At 41.9% G+C, this 22,740-nt stretch overlaps 1 protein-coding gene across 2 annotated transcripts in view; it reads left to right on the top strand.

The window, feature by feature from the left end:
* Positions 1-12,922: 12,922 nt before the first annotated feature.
* The window catches only part of LOC130869599 (zinc finger protein 431-like), an 87,997-nt gene continuing 78,179 nt past the window's right edge, over positions 12,923-22,740 (top strand). For both annotated transcript variants that reach the window (XM_057761886.1, XM_057761887.1), the window contains exon 1: positions 12,923-13,035. In XM_057761886.1, coding sequence (XP_057617869.1) covers positions 13,009-13,035 — 27 coding nt within the window. In that variant the 5' untranslated portion in view covers positions 12,923-13,008. The remainder of the gene's footprint in view (positions 13,036-22,740) is intronic.

Raw genomic sequence — 22,740 nt, 5'->3', positions numbered from 1 at the left:
TTTAACGAAATCAGTATAGCCAAGGTTATGACAATTATATTTATCTTCAAAATAGAATCAAAATCTGGTATCAATGTTTTCTTTTCTCCAAAATGCCTATTTGATGGACTTCTCTAATCTTTTTTCTAAGCTTCACTTTTCCCATACGTTAATAGTTTTTTTTTTTTTTTTTTTTTTTGGTATCTGTTAGGTTGTTTGTTTTTAAACAAACAAACGTTCTCCTGTAGCCAAGGATGAACTCTAACTCATGAGCTTTCTTCCCATTTGTCCTGAGCACTGGAATTGCAAACTTGGAACCCCACTTGATCTTATTCTTTTAGCTGAACCTATGCAGCCTGAGAGACAAGGTGTGAGCAATCCTTGGTGTGAATTCCTGATCCCTGGAAATCATGTGGGGTTTGAATGAAAATTGGCATGAGTTTGGGCTCTTTTCTAGCAATTAAGTGAATATTATCACTCTTTTGGACTTTGGATTTTAAAGTTACCCTCTTGGTACAGTTCACACTCCCCTGCACCTTACGCGAGCCGGGCAAGGGCCTGGAAATAGAAAGAACATACAAGAGACCTGGATCATTCAAAAGGAGATCAGCCAAATGCCGCTTATTCAACTTTGGGGAAATCCTTCCTTACCTAGCTGCTGCACAAAAAATTCCCCCCAAGCAGTGGGAAATTGCCACACCCAAGATGGAGTAAACAATGCCCTACAGCTAATCACCAGGCGGGGCAGAGGGAGCACAAAACCAAACAGAATGTTTGAGCTGCCTGACCAGAAACTGTCCTCAAGTAACCCCAGGAGCAGGGGTAGACCCAGGCCCTACATTGGATGTTTAATGGCGTTACTTGTTAGCAACCCTGTAACAAAAGGTGCCTACTGAGTGGAAAATGGTCTGAGTTCAGAGTCCCGGGAACATTTTTTTTTTTTTTTTTTTTTTTTTTTTTTTTTTTTTTTTTTTTTTTTTGCTTAGCTGCAAATCTATGGTCAGCTGGGCCAGGTTTGAGCCAACCTTACCAGCCAGACTGACCCAAAGGTTTCCACTGCACTTCCCCCTAAGGATGCTGTTCCTGTCATTCTATTCTATTGCCAATCAGGACATCTGGACGACGTTGTCCAATTACAAACGCCAGGAAACGGCCGGAGGCGGACTTATCCTGATCGCCAAATTGTGGACTCTGCCCTGAGGGTCGTGGGGAGCCAGCCAGCCACCCTGTGAACGCCGCTGCCTTGAGCTGTGAAAAGTTTGAGAGCACTGAAGCCGGCCATGGGGAAAGAAGGGTCTCAGACCCTGATAGGAAGGAGCAGGAGGCTGAGTCGCTGGAGTCTGACACTGTAGATCCTCCCCGTGGCTGGGAAGGGACTGGATCAGCAACCCGATGGGATGGAAGTCCTGGTCAGCGGCCACGCCCCCGCGAGCTGCACAGACCTCTCAGCAAGGCTCTGCCCTAAGCGTCCCAATAGGTGACATCTCTGTTCAGTGTATGCCTATGCGCACAGATCTTAAATTTGGAAAGGACGGCTGGAATGGTGTTGTAGCTTAGCTGATAGAGTGATTTCTTACCAGGCTCCAATTGCCTGTTAGTTGTGAGGCATGCCTGTTAGCCCCTAGTTTCTCGGGGTTCTCTTGCACAATTTCTGTACTTTCCACTTCGCATTTAGGTTTAGGATCCACTCTGAGTTAGTTTTGTGAACTTTATAAAGTCTTGTGTGCGTGGATGCCCGCGTATTCTAGTAATATTTGTTGAGAAGACTTTAGTTTGTCAGAAGACTGAGTCTCCTCCCGCTTTTGTCAAACGTCAATGAGCTGTTGACTGAGGTTTCTGACCCACCAAGTCCCACAGCCGTTTAGTCCCAAATAAACACACAGAGGTAAGATGTAAGAATTAATTAATAAGAAGCCTGAGCTACTAGGCCAACCAGTTTATGATTAATGTAGACTGTTGAGAGGTTCTGTAAATTCTACTAATCACATGAGAATACCATATATTTCTGACTTCTGGAAAGAATCATAAGGGCTTTGGTTCACTTCACTTAAATTTTATGATTTTTAACCTGTGTTTCCTGATTTATTTGTATCAATATAGAATGTATTGGTGTGTCCCTTACAATGTGAGGAAGGATGCTGTTAGTTCTCTTTATAGATTCAATTCTCTTGCTTTTCAGATATTTTTTTTGTTAAATATCTCCTCCAAAATAACTATAAGCTCTATTCCAGGTTTCACTTTATGCCCATAAGTTGTCAATTTCATCCTTATTAAAAGGTACTATAATTTCTGCTGGGTCTATTCCTGTTAATTGACATATTCTCAATTTTCCTTTTATAATTAACTGAGAGACATTTTCCATGTAAGTTTTTAATTTTTTACTCTGCTTTTTGTGTTAAAAAGATCCATTCTCAGATCCTATCATCCCTCTGCCTTAAAATTCCTGTAAGGAAATGTTGGGAGGGTAATATGATTAGAGTGCAGTTTAAGCCTCAGATTCACATGATCCCCATATGTGTTCTCTAATTTTTCTTCCACAAAAGCTAATTCTCTTTCAGCTTCAGTTGATAATTCTCTTGGACTATTTAAGTCCTTGTCACCATCTAAGATTTTGAATAAATTATTCAGTTCATTGTTTTCTGTTCCAATAGTGGCCCTTCAATAGAATATGTCTCCTAGCAACCTTTGAAAGTCATTAAGAGCCGGGCGGTGGTGGCACACGCCTTTAATCCCAGCACTCGGGAGGCAGAGGCAGGCGGATCTCTGTGAGTTCGAGACCAGCCTGGTCTACAAGAGCTAGTTCCAGGACAGGCTCCAAAACCACAGAGAAACCCTGAATCAAAAAAAAAAAAAAAAAAAAAAAAAACCAAAAAAAAAAAAGTCATTAAGAGTCAGCAATTGATCTCTTCTAATTTCTATCTTTTAGGATCTAATTTTCTGTAGTTCTATTTTGTATCTTTTCCGTAGGAGATTTGGTTCAATGTAGTCTACCTGCCACTGGTGCCTTACCTGGGGCTACATGTTTGTCTGTGCTGTTGGCTGGTTTGGCAGCAGTATTCAGGTCAGCTGTGTGAATGGAAGTTCATGTTTTGGGGCTCATGCTTAGATACAATCACTGCAACCATAGGCCCATTGGATAATGACATGAATGTCTGAACAAAGAGGCTGACTATTTACAGAAAGAATCATCCTATCTATTTGATCACTGAACTCCTCCTAATCTGATGTCACCTTTTGGTGAACATTTACATTGGGATACAAGTATCTTCATACTTTTTGGAGATATATATCCATATAATTCTTTACCAGATGTCTTTCTCGCCAATTTTACAATCATGATCTTCTCAAGTTCCTGGTCATGCAATCAATACATTAGCTACAGCTGGTTAATCAGTGAGTAATTGTACATTTGGCCATTTCTCCTTCAAAACAAACTGTATGACCATGTGTAATGCCCAAATTTCTGCCCGCTGTGAAGATTTCCCTTCAACAGTATGAAGTTGAATCCTTATTAGTCTTTTTTTTTCTTTTAAACAAACTTTATTTTATGTGCAATGGTGTGAAGGTGTCAGATTCCCTGGAACTGGAATTACAGACAGGTGTGAGCTGCCATGTGGGTGCTGGGAATTGAACCCGGATCCATCTGGAAGAGCAGTCAGTGCTCTTAACCACAGAGCCATCTCTCCAGCCCCTCCTTATTAATCAATGAAACCCAGAGTAATATATCCGGGTGAAAGCCGAAAGAGCAGAGAATCAGAGCAGCCAGTTATCAGAGACTTCTTGCCTCTATGAAATCTCAGACTAAATGGTGTAGATCTTGTCTCTACAAATCGTTAGACTGAATGGGCAGCCGAGATCCTGTCTCCATCTGCATTATATTCTTGTCTCCACCTTCCCAGTCCTGGGATCAAAGGTTTGGGCACCTGGCTACATTTCTCTTTTAGACTGACTCAATCTTGTGTAGCCCAGTGTGGCCTTGAACTCCTGTTCTTCCTCCCAAGTGATGGGATTAAAGATGTGTGCCACCACTGCCTGGCCTCTATGGTTAACTGTTATAGGAAGGCTGCTTGTTTGTTTCCCGGCCACCTAGACTGCCAAAATAATCACACAGAAACTATATTATTTAAAACACTGCTTGGCCAACGACTCTAGCATAATCCTAGCAAGCTCTTACATAGTAAATTAATCCATTTCTATTAATCTATGTATCACTATGAGACTGTGGCTTACTGGGTAAAGTTCCAGTATCTGTCTCAGGCAGGGCTACATGGCTTCTCCCTGACTTTACCTTCTTTCTCTCAGCATTCAGTTTAGTCTTCCCCACCTAGCTAAATTCTGCCTTGCTATAGGTCAAAGCAGTTTCACACCAACTATATCCACATAAAACCTGAGAAAGTTTAAAAAGTAATTTTAGACACACAAGAACAGAGTTAAGCATGGCTTCTTGGTAGCCAGCATTTTGCTGGCAGCATGCCACAGCTCCTTTAAGAGAGGTATTGCTGATTCACTGATAGCAGAAAAAATAAATAAAATGTGCAGTTTCAAAAAGGCAACTTCCTGGGCCATGCTGCCAGCTCAAACTCTGACTCTTTCAGGAGGCCTAGAACTGGAATGGGGTTTGTGAGCAGCATGTTACAATATGTTTAATGGCATGACATAGATCTACTGCATACCTGGGACTGTGAGCATGGCCTGTGCTAAACAGACCCCCACCCTGCCATGTTGGACTGAGCAGAGCCAAAAGACAAAGCAGCCTTAATTACTGCTTAACATTTTAAGAAGCTCCTGAAAAAAGGATTTCAGGTATACAATAGGATAGAGTCAGACAAAAAAAAGACCTATAAATGAGAGACAATATGTTATTAAAAAGGTATGTAGGCTTGGGAGAGAGAAGAAAAAAGTTTAGAGAGTTGTAAAATGAAGTAAATGGTTTATAAAAAAATAAAACAAAGTCTTTAAATAAACATAGTACAGACAGTCATAGATTAAAGGAGTAAAGATAATAAAATATAGAAGTAAAAGAATAAAAACAAATAAATCATGTAAAGATGGCATATACACAGAGAGTCTGAATTATGTATAACATTGTGCTTTCATTGAATTTTTTGACTGTGAAGGAGCTAAGTACAGAGAAACATTTCATTGTATGGGCTGCTAAGCCAAACCAATATATATATATATATATATATATATGTATATATATACATATATATATATATTTTTTTTAAAGGTATCTTGACCTCCAAATTTGGGTCTAAGGATTTGTTGCTTTGGAAAAGAGGGTCTGCTTTTGTTTCCATAGAAGCCAAGAACCTGTGGATTTCTTCCAGAGTAATGTGGTTTGATGGATCAAAATCCCCTGAAAGGTTGATGTGAACACCTGCAAAAAATTACTTTGCCCAACAAAAAGCAGGAAGAAGTTTGGAGAGAATTACACCCATATTTCCAAATATTTTTTTATAAATGTGTGTTTATATTTAAAGGGGGATATGCTATAGATATGATATAGAGATTTTCATTGGTATGGATCATGATCTATTGATACAAATTTAGGTTATATATATATTTCTGCTCTTGATTATAAGGTATTATTTTTGTGCAGCTCATTAAAAATGCAATATATAATTAAGAAATATAGGTTAATAGTCATCTATAATAATCAAGTTTATAGACATGTTAATTAGGTTTTCTAGATCTAGAGATATATTTCAGATAGATAAGTATTCTTCAACCACTTCAAAGAGCTACAGAATATGGCATTTGAAATGTTTTAATAATTTAGAACTTTTCATGACAATGAGATACATCTGCTCCTGGCAGCACCAATTACTTCAAGAGGAAGATGGGCATTGAAGAGGCTCCTTATGGCATTGGTTAGCCATTTGGGCAAGAAACTGCTCTTGCCTGGATTGCTTGATGTTATGCTGTGTGAGCTGGACATGCAGTACCCATGGAGAGATGACTGTTGAACTTGCCTAAACGTGAGACCCCTTTGGCATTCTTGTTTCATGAAAGAGTCTGCCAGACATTCTTCAGGACACAGAGGAAAGCCACTGACAAACTGCCAATATAGGTGGAACTGTCTTTGAAATTTCCTGCTTCATATAAAAGTCTGCCAGACACTATAGGCCTGTAGGCTGAAGATGGATGCTCTAACAATACAGAAGAACTTTGGGTGACTGTCCAGGCAGTGAGATGTCTCCATCAATTCTAGTTTTGGAAGTTGCTTACAATGTACTTCCTGTTTATGTAGGTAATATTCTATCCTTCTGGGATCTTTGATGGAGTTGAATAATAATAATAATAGTTATAGTTTTTCTTAATTATGATAAAAGATAAAGTGGATATAAATATTGTAACTGTAATTCTTGCTTGATACCTGTATTGTATATGTAATTTTGCTATGTTAAAGCTAAGCCTTCCTTTTTATTTAAGCAGAAAATGGGAGATGATGTAGAAAGGCCTTCTGTATATGTGTTGCTGTATATAGTGGTTAGCTCTGCCCTTTGATCTCTAGGCAAACTTTGTACCAGCTGGGCAAGGAAGTCAGTACCACAAGGGGTTGGTTCATCCACTGAGACAGTGTGCCTGAGATAATGGGATCTCACTAACTCCAGCTGGACTGGCACTGAACGAGCATGGCATCAAACTGGACCCTCTGAATGTGGTTGACAATTGGGGCAGACTGAGGGACCAATGATAATGGCACTGAGATTTGTCTCTCTGCATGTACTGGCTTTTTTTGGATCTTATTCTCTTTGGATGCATACCTTCCTAAGCCTGGATGTAGGAGGGAGGGCCTTAGACTTTCCACAGGGCAGGGTACCTTGCACTCTCCTAGGACTGGAAAGGGTGAGGAGTAGGTGTGGGGGAGGGGGAGGGAAGTGGGAGGAGGGGAGAAAGTGGGAATTTTGATTGGTATTATTTATAAAGTAATAAAAAATCAAGGGAGAAATTGGAAGGGATTTGGGAAAGGAGGGAATGAAGAGATAAAAGGGGAAAGTGATGCAATATCTTTTAATTATCATTTTATGGTGTTGAAGGGAGGCCACTAGTTGATTCCTAGCTGCCTGGTTAACTTAGACCCAAAATAATCACACATAAAACTGTATTGATTAAATAACTGCTTGACCCATTAGCTCTAGCTTCTTATTGGCTAACTCTTACATATTAATTTAACCCATTTCTATTAATCTGTGTATCGCCACATGACTGTGGCTTATCAACTAGATTCCAACTAGTGTCTGTCTCTGGCAGCTCCATGGCTTCTCCTAACTCTGCCTTCTTCCTCCCATACTATAGACCAAGCCAGTTTTCTTTTTTCATTAACCAATAAAATCAACATATAGACAGAAGGACCTCCCACACCATTATGGAAATAAGTTTTAAATAAAAAGAGGGACTAGATAGATGGCTCAGCAATTAAGAGCACTGGATGTTGTTACAGATCCCAAGGTTCCTTTCCCAGAATCTATATGGTAGCTAACCATTTGCTGTAACTCCAGTCCCAGGCATCTTCTGCCTTCTTCTGGCCTCTGTAAGTACTGTGCACAGACACATGCTGGCAAAATAGCCATACAACTATTTATTTTTTAAAGTTAGAGAAAGGAAAGAATAGAATTCTCTACACTGATGCCATAGTCCTGAGACAGCAGCCAGGGTTAGTTAAAATGAACTCTTTCTGAGCTTGCATGGAAACAGTTGTGGTCTTCTGCCAAGGCAGCCTGCTCACTGGTGAAAGCAGCTTTATTCTGAGGTTAATAGAGTTCACCATAATCTCTGTCTAAGAGCAGAGTACACAGTGCTATTAAATGACCTTTCCTTAAAATCTTTTGTATTTATGTTTTCTATCTTTTGTATCTGTAAGAACTGTGGCACTGGTACAGTTATCTTTTAGATCAAACATCAAGATTGACAGGTCACATACGCTCCAAAGCAATTTTCTTTCACTGTGTCATTTACCTGATTTTCAGCTACAACCTTGTTGTTGTAAATTTAAAAAGTGTCACAAAAAGAGACCTCACATGGAAGGATTTTTTATTATGGTAAAGGGAATGTGAAAAAAGGTGGGAAGACCAGAGTTTGGGTAGAGGATCAGCAGCAGCAGCAGAAGAGAGAGAGAGAGAGAGAGAGAGAGAGAGAGAGAGAGAGAGAGAGGCAAAGAAGTAGAAAGAAAAAGAAAAAAGGGAGAAAGGGAGGGGGAGGGAGAGGGAGAGAGAGGAAGTGGGCATGGCACACCTTTAAGGTGCATAGGAGGTGCTCTTAGTGGCTGCAGCTGAGGACATAGCCTGTCAGAACCCCAAGGGCAGCCCAGTACAGATGCCTGAATACTAACACTTGTGGAACAAGATGAACATGCCAGAGGCATTTCTTTACATCATTTTTATAAGTTATATGTTTCTACATGACTTTGACGTGAGGATGTCCTGTTTTTACATTGTCGTCATGTTCTAAAACGGGTTTGTTAACTGAGCCTGCTTAGGAATAGACGGAACTCTACATAAATGTGTAGAGACCCCTTAATAAAATCCACATGCTTCCTTTGTTTTTGTTTTTTAAATATTTATTTATTTGTTATTCATACAATATTCTGTCTGTGTGTATGTCTGCAGGTGAGAAGAGGGCACCAGACCTCATTACAGATGGTTGTGAGCCACCATGTGGTTGCCAGGAATTGATCTCAGGACCTTTGGAAGAGCAGGCAATGCTCTTAACCACTGAGCCATCTCTCCAGCCCCAGTTCCTTTGTTTTGAAAAGCATTGTTCTGGAAATAACTCCCATGCTTTCCCTGCCTCCTGCAGGTAACAATTTTTCTCTTTTCTTTGTCTTCAGTGTTGTAATGGCTAATCTTGGAAGTCATAGCGACTATATCTGGAATTAACTAAAACCCAATGGGTATACCGATGAGGGATCTTTCTAAAGGTTTTGAAATTAAAGACCTGTCTTTAATCTGGATTATTTGAGGCAATATCCACCTTCAGATGCTTGGCTGTTGTGTGCACATCTAACCCCAGCACTCAGAAGGCTAAAACAGCCAGATTTTTGGAATGTGAGGCCAGCCTTATCTACAGAAATGAATTCCAGGGATTCACAGAATTGAATCCTGTCTCAAAAACAACAACAACAACAACAAAAAGAACCAATCAGACAAAGAATAAGATCTGCCTTAAATCTGGATCACACTTTCTGGTAGTCACCTACATATATAAAGGATGTTTGTTGTGTTTGGTGGTTGCACAACGATGTTGGGATAGACTACCACAACCCATTAGACCAGAAGCAAGCTTTATTCTAGAGAAAGATTAAAACCACCATGGGCACACAAAGCTTGTCACCTATAGCTATGACCACAGCCAGAGATCAGCTTCTAAAACTGTGGCCCTGGGGGCTGGTTTGGAGCCTCTTCTTACAGTAAAGTCAAGCACCAGGTGTGTGTCAAAGAGCTTTTACAACCTTGAGATCAGGCTTGATGTCACATTACATTGTCAGTTTTGCAAATTTTGTTTCTAGAACATTAGAATGTTAACTTAGAGTGTTTGTGAAAGTTAGTGGCTGGCACAGCCACTTTTCACTGTGCCTGAAAGAATAAAAGGCAGAGAGAAGAGTTACATAAAGGGACAGTTAAAAATTAGAAGAGTACAAGAAGAGGGTTCCATAGAGGCAATAGCTAGAAGCTAACCTTTTTGCTAGTACCTGTCTAGCTGGAAAAGGTTACCTCTGTACACAGTGGCTGCCAGAATGTCTGCTCTTAAGGCAGAAAGTGTTTGTTAAAGGTTAAAAGTGGCTGCCAGCTTTCTCTTCTCCTCTCTCTCTCTCTCTCTCTCTCTCTCTCTCTCTCATAATGTGTAATGTGTTTGGGCTTACAACTTTATATTTCTGTATTTCTAGAATGGACCCTTAATTTCTATATTTTATTCCTGGACTCTTCATTATTGAAGAAGGAAGCTTTCTCTTTGCCTGCTTGCCCTAGCTCTGGCTACCAAGTTCATTCCATTACCAGCATTAGAGCTTACTTCCTTGAAATTCTGGTATATACTGAAGACCAGCTGAGATATCCAGCCTCATGAACTTAACTACTAGACTCTTCAAATTTCTATTGTTAGGCAGCCATTTTTGGATTACCTGGACCACAGCTTGTAAGACAGTCTAATAAATCCACTTTCTATATACATGGAGAGATTCATTCTACCAGTCCTATTCATGGAGACAACTTTGAATAATGCTGTTGTGAGTTTTTTTTTTAACCTGCCCATTGAGGAAGAGGTGATGGCATTAGTGCTCATAAACACTTTTTTCCTAGTCTCATTATTCTCTAAGTATTCAACTTTCCCTGAAGACTACTCTTTGTTATTATCCATTTGCCAACAGTTTGTTCTGAATTTCAGGAATGAAACTCCAAGGAAATGGAGCCATCATGCAGCTTTCTGGCAGGAGAAAGACTTATTATCTGTTTTTAATCTGTGATCTAGTTCTTGTTTTTCTTTCCTGGTTATCTGATGTCCCTGTGACAACCAGGTAAAAATTGCCTTCAGTTCATCTGCCCTCAGTATGGCGTCACATACCTGTTGTGCCCAGATTACAACCACCAGAGGGACCACCAGAAACCAGAGAAACCCAGACTGCAATAAGCAAGATTTATTATTAGTGTAATACTAACTAGTTCGGAACTGTTTCCAACACTCCATCACAGCAAGGTAGAGAGGAGTTCGGAGTCCCTCTGTTGGGTTTGCTTTTTTAAAGGTATAGACTACATGCTAACCCTTAAGCCATCACAGGGGTTTGACATGGGTGGGAGATTTTGCTTCCTTTCCCATCCTGTTTATTCAGCTTGTTCTTTGTTTTCAAAGCAAGGCTACCCTGCCCCTGAATCAGGCCATCTTTATCAGTCTCCACCAGCCAGGTGGCCAGGTGTCCTTGTGCTTTGGAATTTCCCAAATGGGAGGGGAAGGCCACTATCTTTCCGGGAACATGCAGCTGGTTTCTAGTTTTAAAACATTTTGCTATGAAATTCCTTCTCATCCCTTTGAGAATGAGGGGTGTGTTATGGCCAAATCTGTGGGTCCCCACAAAAGCCAACAAAGGAGACTGAGTCCCATATGAAAATGCAAAGAGTCTTTATTTTAATCAAGTTTGCAAACTCGGTCTCTCCACATGTCCAACGTATTGGAATAACTGGAGAGTCCGGAGCTCAATTAGAATAGGGTTTTATAGTAAGTAGTAAAGGTGGCGGTGAGTGTAACAGATTATTAAAAATTGCTGCAAGAATCCCAACAACAGCAGGCAGTGGGCAGAGGGTCCCAAAGCAGCCAGTCCCAGGCAGGGACAGAGCGTGAGATAAAGCCGCAGGTCTCTGAAGGTGGCTGGTCCCCAGCAGTGAACTATATGGTGGCAGCAGGTGAGAGAGACAGATGGATAGGCACACCAGGCAGAGTGAGGTTGAATTTTATTAGGTGGATTATGGAGGGGAAGGGGAAAGGGGGAGAAGAGCAGAAAGAGAGAAGGGGGAGATAGAAGCAGGGGAACGGGAGAAGTAGGGAGAGGGAGATGGAAAAAAAAGAGAGACTAAGCCTGTAAGGAGAAAGGAAGAGCTGCCTCAGGGTGTGGGACAGTGAGTGGGCGTGGCTTCCCTCTTAAAGAGACAGATCATTATAGTGAGGAATCTCTGAGGTTCAGGACCCCTGATTGGCTGACATTTGTCTAGGGGTTTCCTGGTAAGTGCTGGTAGGTGTTTCTATCTACAGTGCTTGGAAAGCTAGGAATTTCCTTTGAATGGTCTGCTCTTGGGTAGGGGTTGGGTAATCTCGCCCTGTCAGGCATTGTCTCAAAGTAAACTATTAAGACTCCAGACTCCATTTAAATTTATTGATGGCCAGAGTCCCAGGTGATAATGGTTGGAAGTAGAGAACTTCCTTTCGATGACCTGCCCAGACTTAGTTTTCATGGCTGGCCCCCACAAGGTGAGGGTATCACAATAACAACTATCTCCTTTTGCATCTTTAAATCTCCCTTTAGCTGTGAATATTCTGCACATCCTTCCACCTGTGGGACAGGGACATAGTATACTGTGACCTGTATAAGCTAGAAAGCCACATTGTGTAAAGAGAAGAATGGGAAGTATCTGTGGAAAGCAGGAAGATAGCAGGGTCAGCTATTGGAGCCAGGGCCACATGCTATGGAAACGCATCTCTGCTGAACTAGAAAAGGTCTTTGGGATGAAAGGCAGGGTCAAGAATAATTGAGCTGTGTCTTTAATTTTTATTTTTTAAATTTTTATTTAATTAGTTAATTAATTAATTTTTTGTTTTTCAAGACAGGATTTCTCTGTAGCTTTGGAGCCTTTCCTGGAACTAGCACTTGTAGATTTCTTTCATTTTTTCTTTCTCTCTTTAATTTTTTTTTTTTACTTTTAGTTTTTCGAGACAGGATTTCTCTGCACCTTTCTAACCTGTCCTGGAACTAGCTCTTGTAGATATATCTATATCTATATCTATATCTATATCTATATCTATATCTATATCTATACCTATATCTATCTCTATCTATCTATATCTATCTATCTATCTATCTATCTATCTATCATCATCATCATCATCATCATCATCATCTATCTATTGTCTTTCTGACATGGTTTCTCTGTAGCTTTGGAGCTTTCCTGTAATTAGCTCTTGTAGATCAGGCTGGTCTAGAAATCAAAGAGATTCACCTACCTCTGCCCCCCAAGTCCTGGAATTAAAGGCATGCACCTCCACTGCCACCACCCTGCTGAGCTGTGTCTTTAAGCACAGTATAACTCTATGGGAGGTGCTCTTGTCACTCAGGCCTCACTAGCCAATCAGGCATTCCAGGTGACCTGCCAGGAAGTTGTGCAGGATTCTAACAGAGTCAGCAGTGGCAGCAGAGGCTACGGAGGCGGCAGCAGCTGCGGCCGCCTTGGCAGCTGTGGCCATTTTCAAGCTTGACTTTGAGGAGAAGTCAGCTTCAGTGGTTTTGTGTGCTCTGCGGTGAGTGCAGGAAGCTGAACAAGGAGCATGGGCAAGCTGGAAAACGACAATGTGGTGAGCTTGGGGCTATTCTCAGACCGGGAGAGGCGACTAGTTTTGCCATGGGAGACGGTGTGCTGAATCTTCCTCTGGCCCCATGAGAGCCGGTGACCAGATGCAGAGTTCGTCCTGTTCTGCCTGGTCCTGCTAGTCCTGCATGCCCCAGTAGGGTCTGCGTGATCCTGCATGATTCTGCATGTTCTTTGAAATTTCCGAATGGCTGTCAGCCTCTGAGTAACTTCACTATCCTTACTGCGCCTGTTCAGAGATTTGGGAATGGGACTGTGCTTTGAAATACCATTGCTGTTGACTTCCCTGTGAAATGCGGGCTCCCTTAGTGCTTGTATTGTCGCAATGAAACAAAGATTTGCCAAAGTCACATATCTCTGGTCTGTCTTCTGTTCCAGAAGTTCTGCACTTTGGACATTTACTATTTAGGTTTAGGATCCACCTGGAGTTAATTCTGTGGAGCTTGTAAACCGTATTTCCTGTACAGAGTAACACTCCACTGCTAAACCATGATGTAGAAGAGTAGAATTGATGGTAATAGAATTGATGGTATAAGCAATTACCAGTTCTTGGGAAACGATAATTCACAAAGTAGAATTTAGGTATGGCAGAACTGCATCCCAAATACCCCAAAGATAATGGTGTTCTAACGCTGTCTGTTAGAGATTAGTATGATAAAATATACAAGTTTGTCCCCCAGGACTAACCAGCTACATTCCCATAAAAAAGGAGACAAGCCTGATTTACAACCAGCACAAAGGCACATCCCTCCATTAAAAAGCTGGCTTCTAAATGCTGCTCAAGGGGCCATTACAGGATCACAACCAACATAGAGTCCTGTTGTACCATAAAGGTATATTAATTCTAGAATTCATTTCCAGTCTTTTTGAAAAGTGATTTAGAGTCAAGGTCTCCTATTTTGACTGCAATGTGCTTGAACCCTGTCTGTGGCCCCACAAGACATTGTCCCTGTTCTCCTCTTTGCTGAACACTCTAAAACTTGGATTGCATGTTTGCAGCACCACACAGTTCTAAAACTGTATTAGAGTCACATAGTGAACTATCCATTGCAGAGCAGGGAAAGGATTTGTGTGTGGAGCATGGCTTCTCCCTTCAGAACAGAAGAGGAGGGACATTGTTCTGTGTTCACTGCAGGGGGAAACAGACTAGATAATAGCTAGGTCACAGACTGAAGTTGAAGTCAGTTTGTTGCAGGGATCTCCATTACAAAGAAGGACTGGTGGGGCATGGTGAGTGACTTTTTTTATAATTTCCCTGCAGGTATTAATTCCTTCCCTGTGAATGAAGACAGACAGGATTGGTGGGTGCACAATTTCGGGAGGATTCGTTGAATTACTAAGTATTTCAGTTTTCAATTAGAGAACTCTCCTGTGCAGATATGTACAATCTTAGTTGACATAGTTAAGTCAGCTGAAAGGTTTGAGAAACAGGTAATTGACTGTAACACTGGCACATTACATCACTCAGGAGCTAACATTTTACATGGAACAAAGTCATACAGTCTCTTATTAATGGCATTCTCCCTATCAGGGAAGGGCCTACTCCATTTCACATTTAGTATAGATAAGTGTTCTACTGTGTTTTTTTTTTATCATTTTAAAGCATCAATTATTGGTATCATTTTTAACATTCATTTTCTTTAAATGCATTACTGCTATATTTTTCAAAGTTTCCTAATTTAAGAATTTCATTTGATTTTTTCTTATATGCTATTTATTTATTTAGTTAATCAGCTTAGAGCAGGGTTTCTTAACCTTGGTGGTCACAGCTCCCATTGGGGAATCAAATGACCATCAGAAAGCACAAATATTTCATATTATAATTCATAACAGTAGCAAAATTATAGTTATGAAGTAGTAGTGAAAATAATTTTATAGTTGGGGGTTCAACACATCAGGAGGAACTGTTTTAAAGGATCACAACATTAGGAAGATTGAGAACAGCTGGTTTATATCAATGTCTCCTGTAGCTCAGGCTTCCCTCACACTATGTAACTGAAAATTGCTTTGAACACCTAATCCTGCCTCTGCTACCCAGTGCTGGAAAGACAGTCCTGCAACTCCTTCCAAGGTGGAGCTTGACTGGTCTGTGGGAGGGAGAAATAGATTAGTGAAAGAGTATCCTCCAACTTCTCCATATTTTATTGTGAATTTATAAGTGAACTAGGACCAGTGTAAGAATTTAGTTCACGGACCAACTGTAAAGCAAGCATAGTCACAAAAAAAAAAGGATGGGGAATAAAGAGGGTGAAAGCTTTTCTGCTGTGACAGCAGTGGACATTAGCAATGAGTAGTGACACCCACAGACCATGCCTTCAAGAATCGGTATAAAAATCGAACTTATTATTAAACCAAATTACTGTAGTTACAGTGAAAGACCTGGATAACTCCAGGTATCCCCAAAGAAAGCTCTGGATAAATCCAGCCCCCACCCCAACCCCCCCCCCGGCAGGAAGAAAATAGCCAAAAATCTAACCAGGAAGAGAAGAATCAGGAATCTAGAATTAGCCAGTTTGGTGACTGTGTTTCAGGAACTAGCTGAAGTTAAAGTTAGACTGTAATCTTGAGAATAATCTTGAGAAACAGGGAGTTTCCCCCATTGTACAGTGTTTTAGGAACTAGCTGATTATGACCTTGGGAGTGGTCCTGGGAGGCAGGGAGTTGCCTTCTCATAATCTTCACTGGTATTTTTGGAATTTTCTGTGACACTCCCTGCCAATTCCGTATCACTGTGCTGTGGTTTCTTCCCTTAAAAATCACTTCTCCTGGTCACTCGGGGTCGAACTCTTCCCCTGAGTGGGGTATGAGTCTTGGCCCCCGTGCACTGGTTCTCCTCTTGTCTCATCTCATCCATTAAAGCCTCGTGTGATTGCAGCAAGGATGGTCTCTCGTGAGTTACTGGTGAGGGTTCTGTTATCCAGAGAACTGAGTGAGAGTCTCCACTCACTGGGGGTCTTTCAACATTAGTTCAAGCAAACTAGAAGAACTGGATATAATGGTGTGGTCCTGCCTAACATGACTGTATACCCCGAGAGAAATGATGTGAGATGTACTTGGTGTGCTCTAATACAGATCCCTAGCCTCTGGGGCACATGTCCATGAAAGGTTGTTTCAACTTTTTAGCCATATTTTTTGATATTATAATTACATTATTTTCACTCTCTCTCTCTTGCATCCAACTGTTCCCATGGACCCTTTATTATGTTCTAATCCATGGCCTCTTTTTGTGTAACAGTTACTGTTTGAATGTGTCCTGTGTTTGGTTACAGGACCTCCCAGCTATGAAGTAAAGGGTTGGCTACACTGGACATGAAGTGTGTAGTGGAATATGCGCACATAGGACCCTGTGCCTTGGAGGAGGAACAGAAAGTGCTCTGGGGGAATGGAGGATTGTACTAAACTACAAATTTCCAAGATTAGCGTCTTGTCTCATGCTAGTGTGAGAGGACAAACCTGGAGGGTTTAGCTCTTTTAAGTGGCATCTGTGTTCTGGACCCCCATGCCCAAATATCTTCTCCAGGGGAAAATCTTCTGCCAGCCTCCAGGGGCAGCTGTGGGGGATATGTATCTCGGATATCCCAGGAGGCTAGCCCTGCCACTAGTTGACAGAAATCAGGGGTGAGGGCAGGGGTATCAAAGCAAGGGCTTGAGGAGGTGTGGATTGCAGGTTTGAGAGGGCAGCCGCTGTTCTGGCTGTGGGGTGCTGCAGCTTTCCTCATGTCCCTCCGGATATACCCCAGGCGTCAATTTTGGAACGATGCGAGATTTTCAGGTGTTAGGGTGGCCAGGGGTCCCTATGCCTGGGCTCGGAGATCTGGAGAGCCTTTAACTGCGCCTGAAGATCGGAGTTTGTGAGCAAATGGGTCATGAGGGGCCTTAGGAAACCAAGGCGGGGAGGTCCCCTATTTTGGATCTTATAGGGGGCTAGTCCAAGCTGAGACAGGGTGTTTCACACACAGAACAGGGCTAGGAGGAGGAGCTGTACCCAGTCTCTAGTGTCAGATTTTAAAGGCTAATCTGGTTTTGTTTAACCTTTTTACCTGTCCTGAACTCTGGGGTCTGTATGTACAATGTAATTTTCCCCAGTCTAACCTATATCCTGACTTTTTTGGGCAACAAGGCAGTTTTACCATCAACCTCCATTACCTTGAGCAGGCCAAACCTCGAGAAGATTTTTTTTAAAATCTTTTTAGTTCTGGTAAGAAGAAGCTTTTCTGCCATCCGGCCAATGTTTTTTTTAAGTAAGCTGCCCAGCTCATTTACCATTGTTGCCCTGTCTTCTTACCAGCGTGTGTCACCAAAACCAGCTCTGCTTGGGCATTGCTGTACCCCAAGCTTCCCACAGCTGCGGTCTGGGAGCTGGGGGCAGTTTTTCTCTCTGAGACTTGCAAGCAGCTCAGGAAGGCTGTTTGGAATTGGGCTTTGGCATCTCCAGGGCCCTCCTCGCTTTAGTCAGTTGCTACCTGCCAGGGCAGGTGGCTGTAAGCAGAGCTCCCAGGCTTGGGCTGTGATCAAGGCAGCAGGAAGGAGGATTCAGCTGGCAGTGGCTGCAAAGCCTTCCTCAGCAAGGTGGACATGGCAAAGGCAGAGAGCAGCCTGCTATTTTTTCACAGCCCTGAAGAACAGTAGGGGAAGTCAAAGTCTCCAACAGGTCTTTTTCTAATAAAAGCGTGGGACACTCAGGAATAATCAGTCCTTGTGTCCATGGTCAAATGTTTTAGACATAGTGAGGGGAAACTCCTCCCCCTTTCCCCCTCCTGTACACCAGAGAATCGGACACCTGGGTGCACAGCGTAAGCAAGGGGGGGAATTTCAGTACTGTCGCTGTGGCTGCCTTTCAGGTGAGCAGAGCGCTGCTTCAGTAGCCGGATGTGCTCGGTGCCGGTGCTGTTCTCCGACCCGTTTCTGCTCAGCAGCTGCTTTGGGAAGTGTCTGGAGCCCAAAGTCCTGTAGGGCCATTCCTCCTCACTAAAGTCCACATTTGGCCACGCAGGGGCTGCTCTGTCTGAGGTGCGCAGTCTCTGCAGCTGTCTTCTTCTGTTGCCTCCCTATCTGTCTAATTTTTTCCCTTTACTAAGTCCTGGAGGGAGCATCTCTGCAGTCCCTCTATTTTCTGCAACTTGCTGTCTGATGTTGACCTGCCTATAAAAGACATCACTACATCGGCTTGGTGATCTGCTGCCATGGGATCAAAATGGGTGTACGTCCTGTACCCCTCCAATAGTCTTTCTAAAAATTTTGTAGGAGTACTATCAGACCTTTGTACTATTGCTCTTACCTTAGCCAAAATAGCAAATTAGTGGGGTGTTTTGCAATTCCCCCCCTTTTTTTTAGACCCACCAATTGTACTCTGGCAATAAAGACGGAGCTGCTCCCTACCAGCTGAAGTATTGAAGTTTAATTTTCTATCTTGTCTGGTGATTGGGTTGGCCTGCTGTCAGCTCCTGGAACATTTTTTTGAGCTTTAAAGAGAACTCACTGCTTTTTCTCTGTAGTTAGGAGCACCTGTAAGAGCTGCTGACAAGCACCCAAGTGGGCTGATGGTAACCAGAACAGATTCTATAAGCCGGTCATGGCCTGAGGGTAGCGAGAAAAGGAAGGGTTACAAGTAAAGATTAGAGGCAGAAAAAGGCAGTATTGTAATTGGCCTGCTACTGAGCGAAGGGGAAATATGTGGGAAGTCACTCTCATCCTTCCCCTGTCCCAGCGTAGATGCTGAGTACTGAAGTTTTCAGGGCTAGGGCCCAACCAGCGGGGCTCCTCAGGAACGAAGTGCTTCTTCCTCTGGGGGAGGAGGAGGGAGAAGTCTGCCATGCTCGGCTGGATATCAGAAAGAACCAGAGGTGCCTGGATTCTGGGTTTCTTTCACTCTTGTACAGGGAAGAGAGAAGACAAAAGTCTCGGGGATGGGCAGCCACCACCTCCTCCAGCAGTGGGGCTGCTTTCAGAATCAGGGGAACTGATGGTGGCCAGGGGGCCGGTGCCAGGTTCTGAATTCCTGCAGGTGTATTTTAACAAAGACAAACCAACATACAAAAACAAATATACAAAGAGACAGACATAAACTCAAAACCAGAAGCTTGTGTTCTTACCACCACTCTGAAAATACACATGAACAAAAAGACAGACATAGCAGAAGCCGCGCAGTAGCAGATCCAAAAATACAGATGGAGGATCACGTCTCCCCTGGAGATTGGGCGAACAGGTCGCCCCTCCCTCCCATAAATGCCCATGAAACGTCTTTCAGGGTTAGGGCAAGGGATCTCAGGACACGTCTGCCTCCTCCCTTAGCCCCATTTCAATACAGACCCTGCGCAAGTACAATTCTCAGATTACCGATTCACAATTACACAGAAACAGAAACACAATACACAAACAGACAGACACAAAAATGAGCTCGTTTCTTTATACCTCCAACTGGGTCTAGAGCATGTCTGGGAGCGACTTGATTCCTGGTCAGGGAACCAAATGTTGGACTCTAGAGTCCTAACACTGAGGAGGAGTCACCCCCAGAGACCACTTCATACACCACAGCTGATGCAACAGCATGAGGATTTTATTAATTCTGTCATGACACGGTCCCCCAGCATTCAGGAAGCCGAGGGACCTCGAATAGCTGGTACAGTCTACTTTTAAAGGGGCCACAGAAGCAAGGGGGGTTGTTCTTTGACTATTTTGATTGGCTTATTTAAAAGGGCTATTACCAATAATTGAGTGGAGAGCTGTTGCCAGATCAGGTGAGGTAAGAGGTCATTTTGACCCTGTTTTCCAGGGGACTGAACCAAAACACACGTATATGGGTAATTGTTCAGGACCTGAGTACGAGCATGTGTAGCTGTTAGGTCCTTGGTTCCCAGGGGAGGAGGTGAAGCACTATGCCACAGAGGCTAAGAGGATTCAGATTAGTCAGAAATGGCTTTAGGATTGTCTTAAAGTCTTACATAAGGAAGACCACACACAAGCTATGCCATAGTGAGTGTACGGTGTTCAGGGGAGGTCTGTTGAGCTGTCATTTCTGCTGAGGTTTGGATGGATCATGAACCAGGCTGTGGTTCTGTTGCTCTATGTAATGGCATGGGTAGGGCTCCTTGTCCTCTGAGCCTCCCTGTGTACGGATTTCCTGGGGAGAGGAAGACTCTGCAGCACTGGCATGGTAGTATAGTGCTTGTAATATCATTGTCCAATGTACACACAGGGACATGCTTTTGGTGTGCAGTGGGAAGAAAGATTTGAAAACTCTGGCTTTTAGAAGTTCTGAATATTACAGTCTACTTTCAAGTTTGTCTTATAAATGTTTGAAATAGTTTAAAAGCTGGTAGAACTATGGTGATGTTGATTGTCTTTTAGCAATACATGATTAAAATGCTTCTAACTTTCTGCTACCACTAGCTGCAGTGGTGTGATTCAGTGATGTTTAGTTCCAGGGGACAAAGGGAGTTTCTGAGCTTCAGAGGTTTCTGGGTTTTTTTGTTTGTTTGTTTTGTTTTGCTTGTTTGTTTGTTTTAATTTTCGAGACAGGGTTTCTCTGTAGCTCTTCTAGACCAGGATGGCCTCAAACTCCCAGAGATCCGCCTGCCTCTGCCTCCTGAGTCCTGGGATTAAAGGCCTGTGCCACCACCGCCCGGCGCTTCAGAGGTTTCTTAGGTGTGTATGGTATTGGGCAGGTAGACAGAGCAGAATCTATACCTTGTGCTATAATCCATTTGACAGGAAGCAGAAATTACTCTATATTGTTTTGGGATTGGGCATCAATGGGGCTGGGTTTACCTGAAACCACAAGGAGGTGTAAGGGGCTGCAGAACCATAGCAAAAGAGCATCTCTTTTGCAGAGAGAGCTCTCTGGAAGAAATACCAGTAGCTGGAAGGTCAGAAACAACAGTTTAAGTGTCACTTTGAAGTATTTTGTGAAAATTGTGAAGTCTTTATTTAATTTCTATGCACAGAATCATAGGTAGCTGGGTAATGTTGGTCAAGATCACATGTTTCCTGACTAGTTTCCTTTGGTCTTTTGGTTAATAACTGATTGTATTTTCCTGCCTTTGTTCTCGGCTTTTTCTCCATTCTCTTTATTCTTTCCCAAGTACCATACACATTCTTGATTAATCAGCTTTGTTGTGGTGATTTTTTTTCCCTGAGACAGGGTTTCTCTGTAGCTTTGGAGCCTGTCCTGGAACTTGTTCTGTAGACCAAGCTGGCTTCAAACTCACAGAGATCCTCCCATCTCTGCCTCCTGAGTGCTGGGATTAAAGGGATGTACCACCACCACCCAGAAAGAAGTCATATTATGTCAATGTGTGTACTATTTTTTCATAATCCCATTGATTACTATGAGTGCTTGAACATGAATGTAGCTTTGTAATCAGCTTTCCTGTTAAAAATTATTGGGAATTTCCATTGTACTGTATTTATTTATGGTGCAAATTTACCATACATTATCTTAAATTTGATGCTTCATGTTTCTAAGGATTATTTGTTTACTTTATTTATTTATTTATTTAGGTTTTGTTGCTTTTGTTGTTAATCTGTGAGAGACTTTTGGTTTATTGGATAAAAGTTATTATGAATGTTGGCAGGTGGCTTAGCACATATTCTTTTTTGAGGTGACCTGAATTCAGATACCCGCACTCAAGTTTTGAGGCTCATATACCATTTCAGATCCAGGGCATCTGAACACATCTTTTTTGTTACTTGTATACATATGGAAGACATTCTCATTCATGCACAAACATATGCAAAAAATACCAATAGACTTGTTTTCAGAAGTGCTTGTGATTTATAAAGCAATTAGAGTAAAACAAGTTGCTTCAGGTGTCCATTGATTCTTTAAAAATCTGTTATCTTGAATTTGTTTTTAAATGTTTCCGTTTCCTCACTCTAATTGCAGACTTACATGCAGTCATGAATCAGGGGGAGCAAAATGTTGTCTAAGTGATCCTAATAGACTTTTATTACTATAAGATCAGGAGATTTTTTTTTTAGTCAAAACTATTTTCTACAAAGTTAAGATATGAGAAGGTTTTAAGTGAAACTCTCCAATTTTGGTGTAACAGCCCTCCTCCCCCAAGCAATTTTCTATTATTGGTAAAGGATAAAGAACTAAAGTGTATCAGATGAGTGCTGGTCAGTGATTTCTGAGAGTTTGATGTTGGTTAGAATCTTGTTTTTATTTAAAGGAGCATAATATGTCTTTGTGTGTTTGTTTGTCAGTGCTACCCATCTATGTTGTTAATTTTACTCATTGTTTTATTTAAGTATATTGTTTATTTTCTGGAAAATATAGGTCTCACCAATTTTGTATTCAGATTTCTCATGTTTTGAGGTCCTTGAGTTTTTGTTGGTTTGGGACATTTCTGTGGAGAGACAGTTTTAGTTTTCTCTTCTTTATCTTAGATGTTTGCCTCTTTCCATTTCCTGGCATATCTATCTTCATGTTTGTGTTTTGGCTACTGAAATGATTGATATGATTAGTACATTGCCTTTGGGTCTTTAAAATCTTCTTGTATATTATTACCTCTTTCCTCTAATTAGCCTCAGTTGTCAACATAACATAGGTTAGAGTGATCTGAGAAAATACCAATTGAGAGTATGCCTAGATCAGAATATCTGATTAAGGTATCTGAGAGAGATTGTGTTGATTTTGATTGATGTAGGAAGTCTTTTCCAATGAGTTGGTGATATCTCTGACCAAGCA

This window comes from Chionomys nivalis, chromosome 2 (genome assembly GCF_950005125.1).
Source record: "Chionomys nivalis chromosome 2, mChiNiv1.1, whole genome shotgun sequence".
In the NCBI taxonomy this organism is placed as follows: Eukaryota; Metazoa; Chordata; class Mammalia; order Rodentia; family Cricetidae; genus Chionomys; species Chionomys nivalis.
This window is presented reverse-complemented; position numbering and strand designations above follow the sequence as displayed.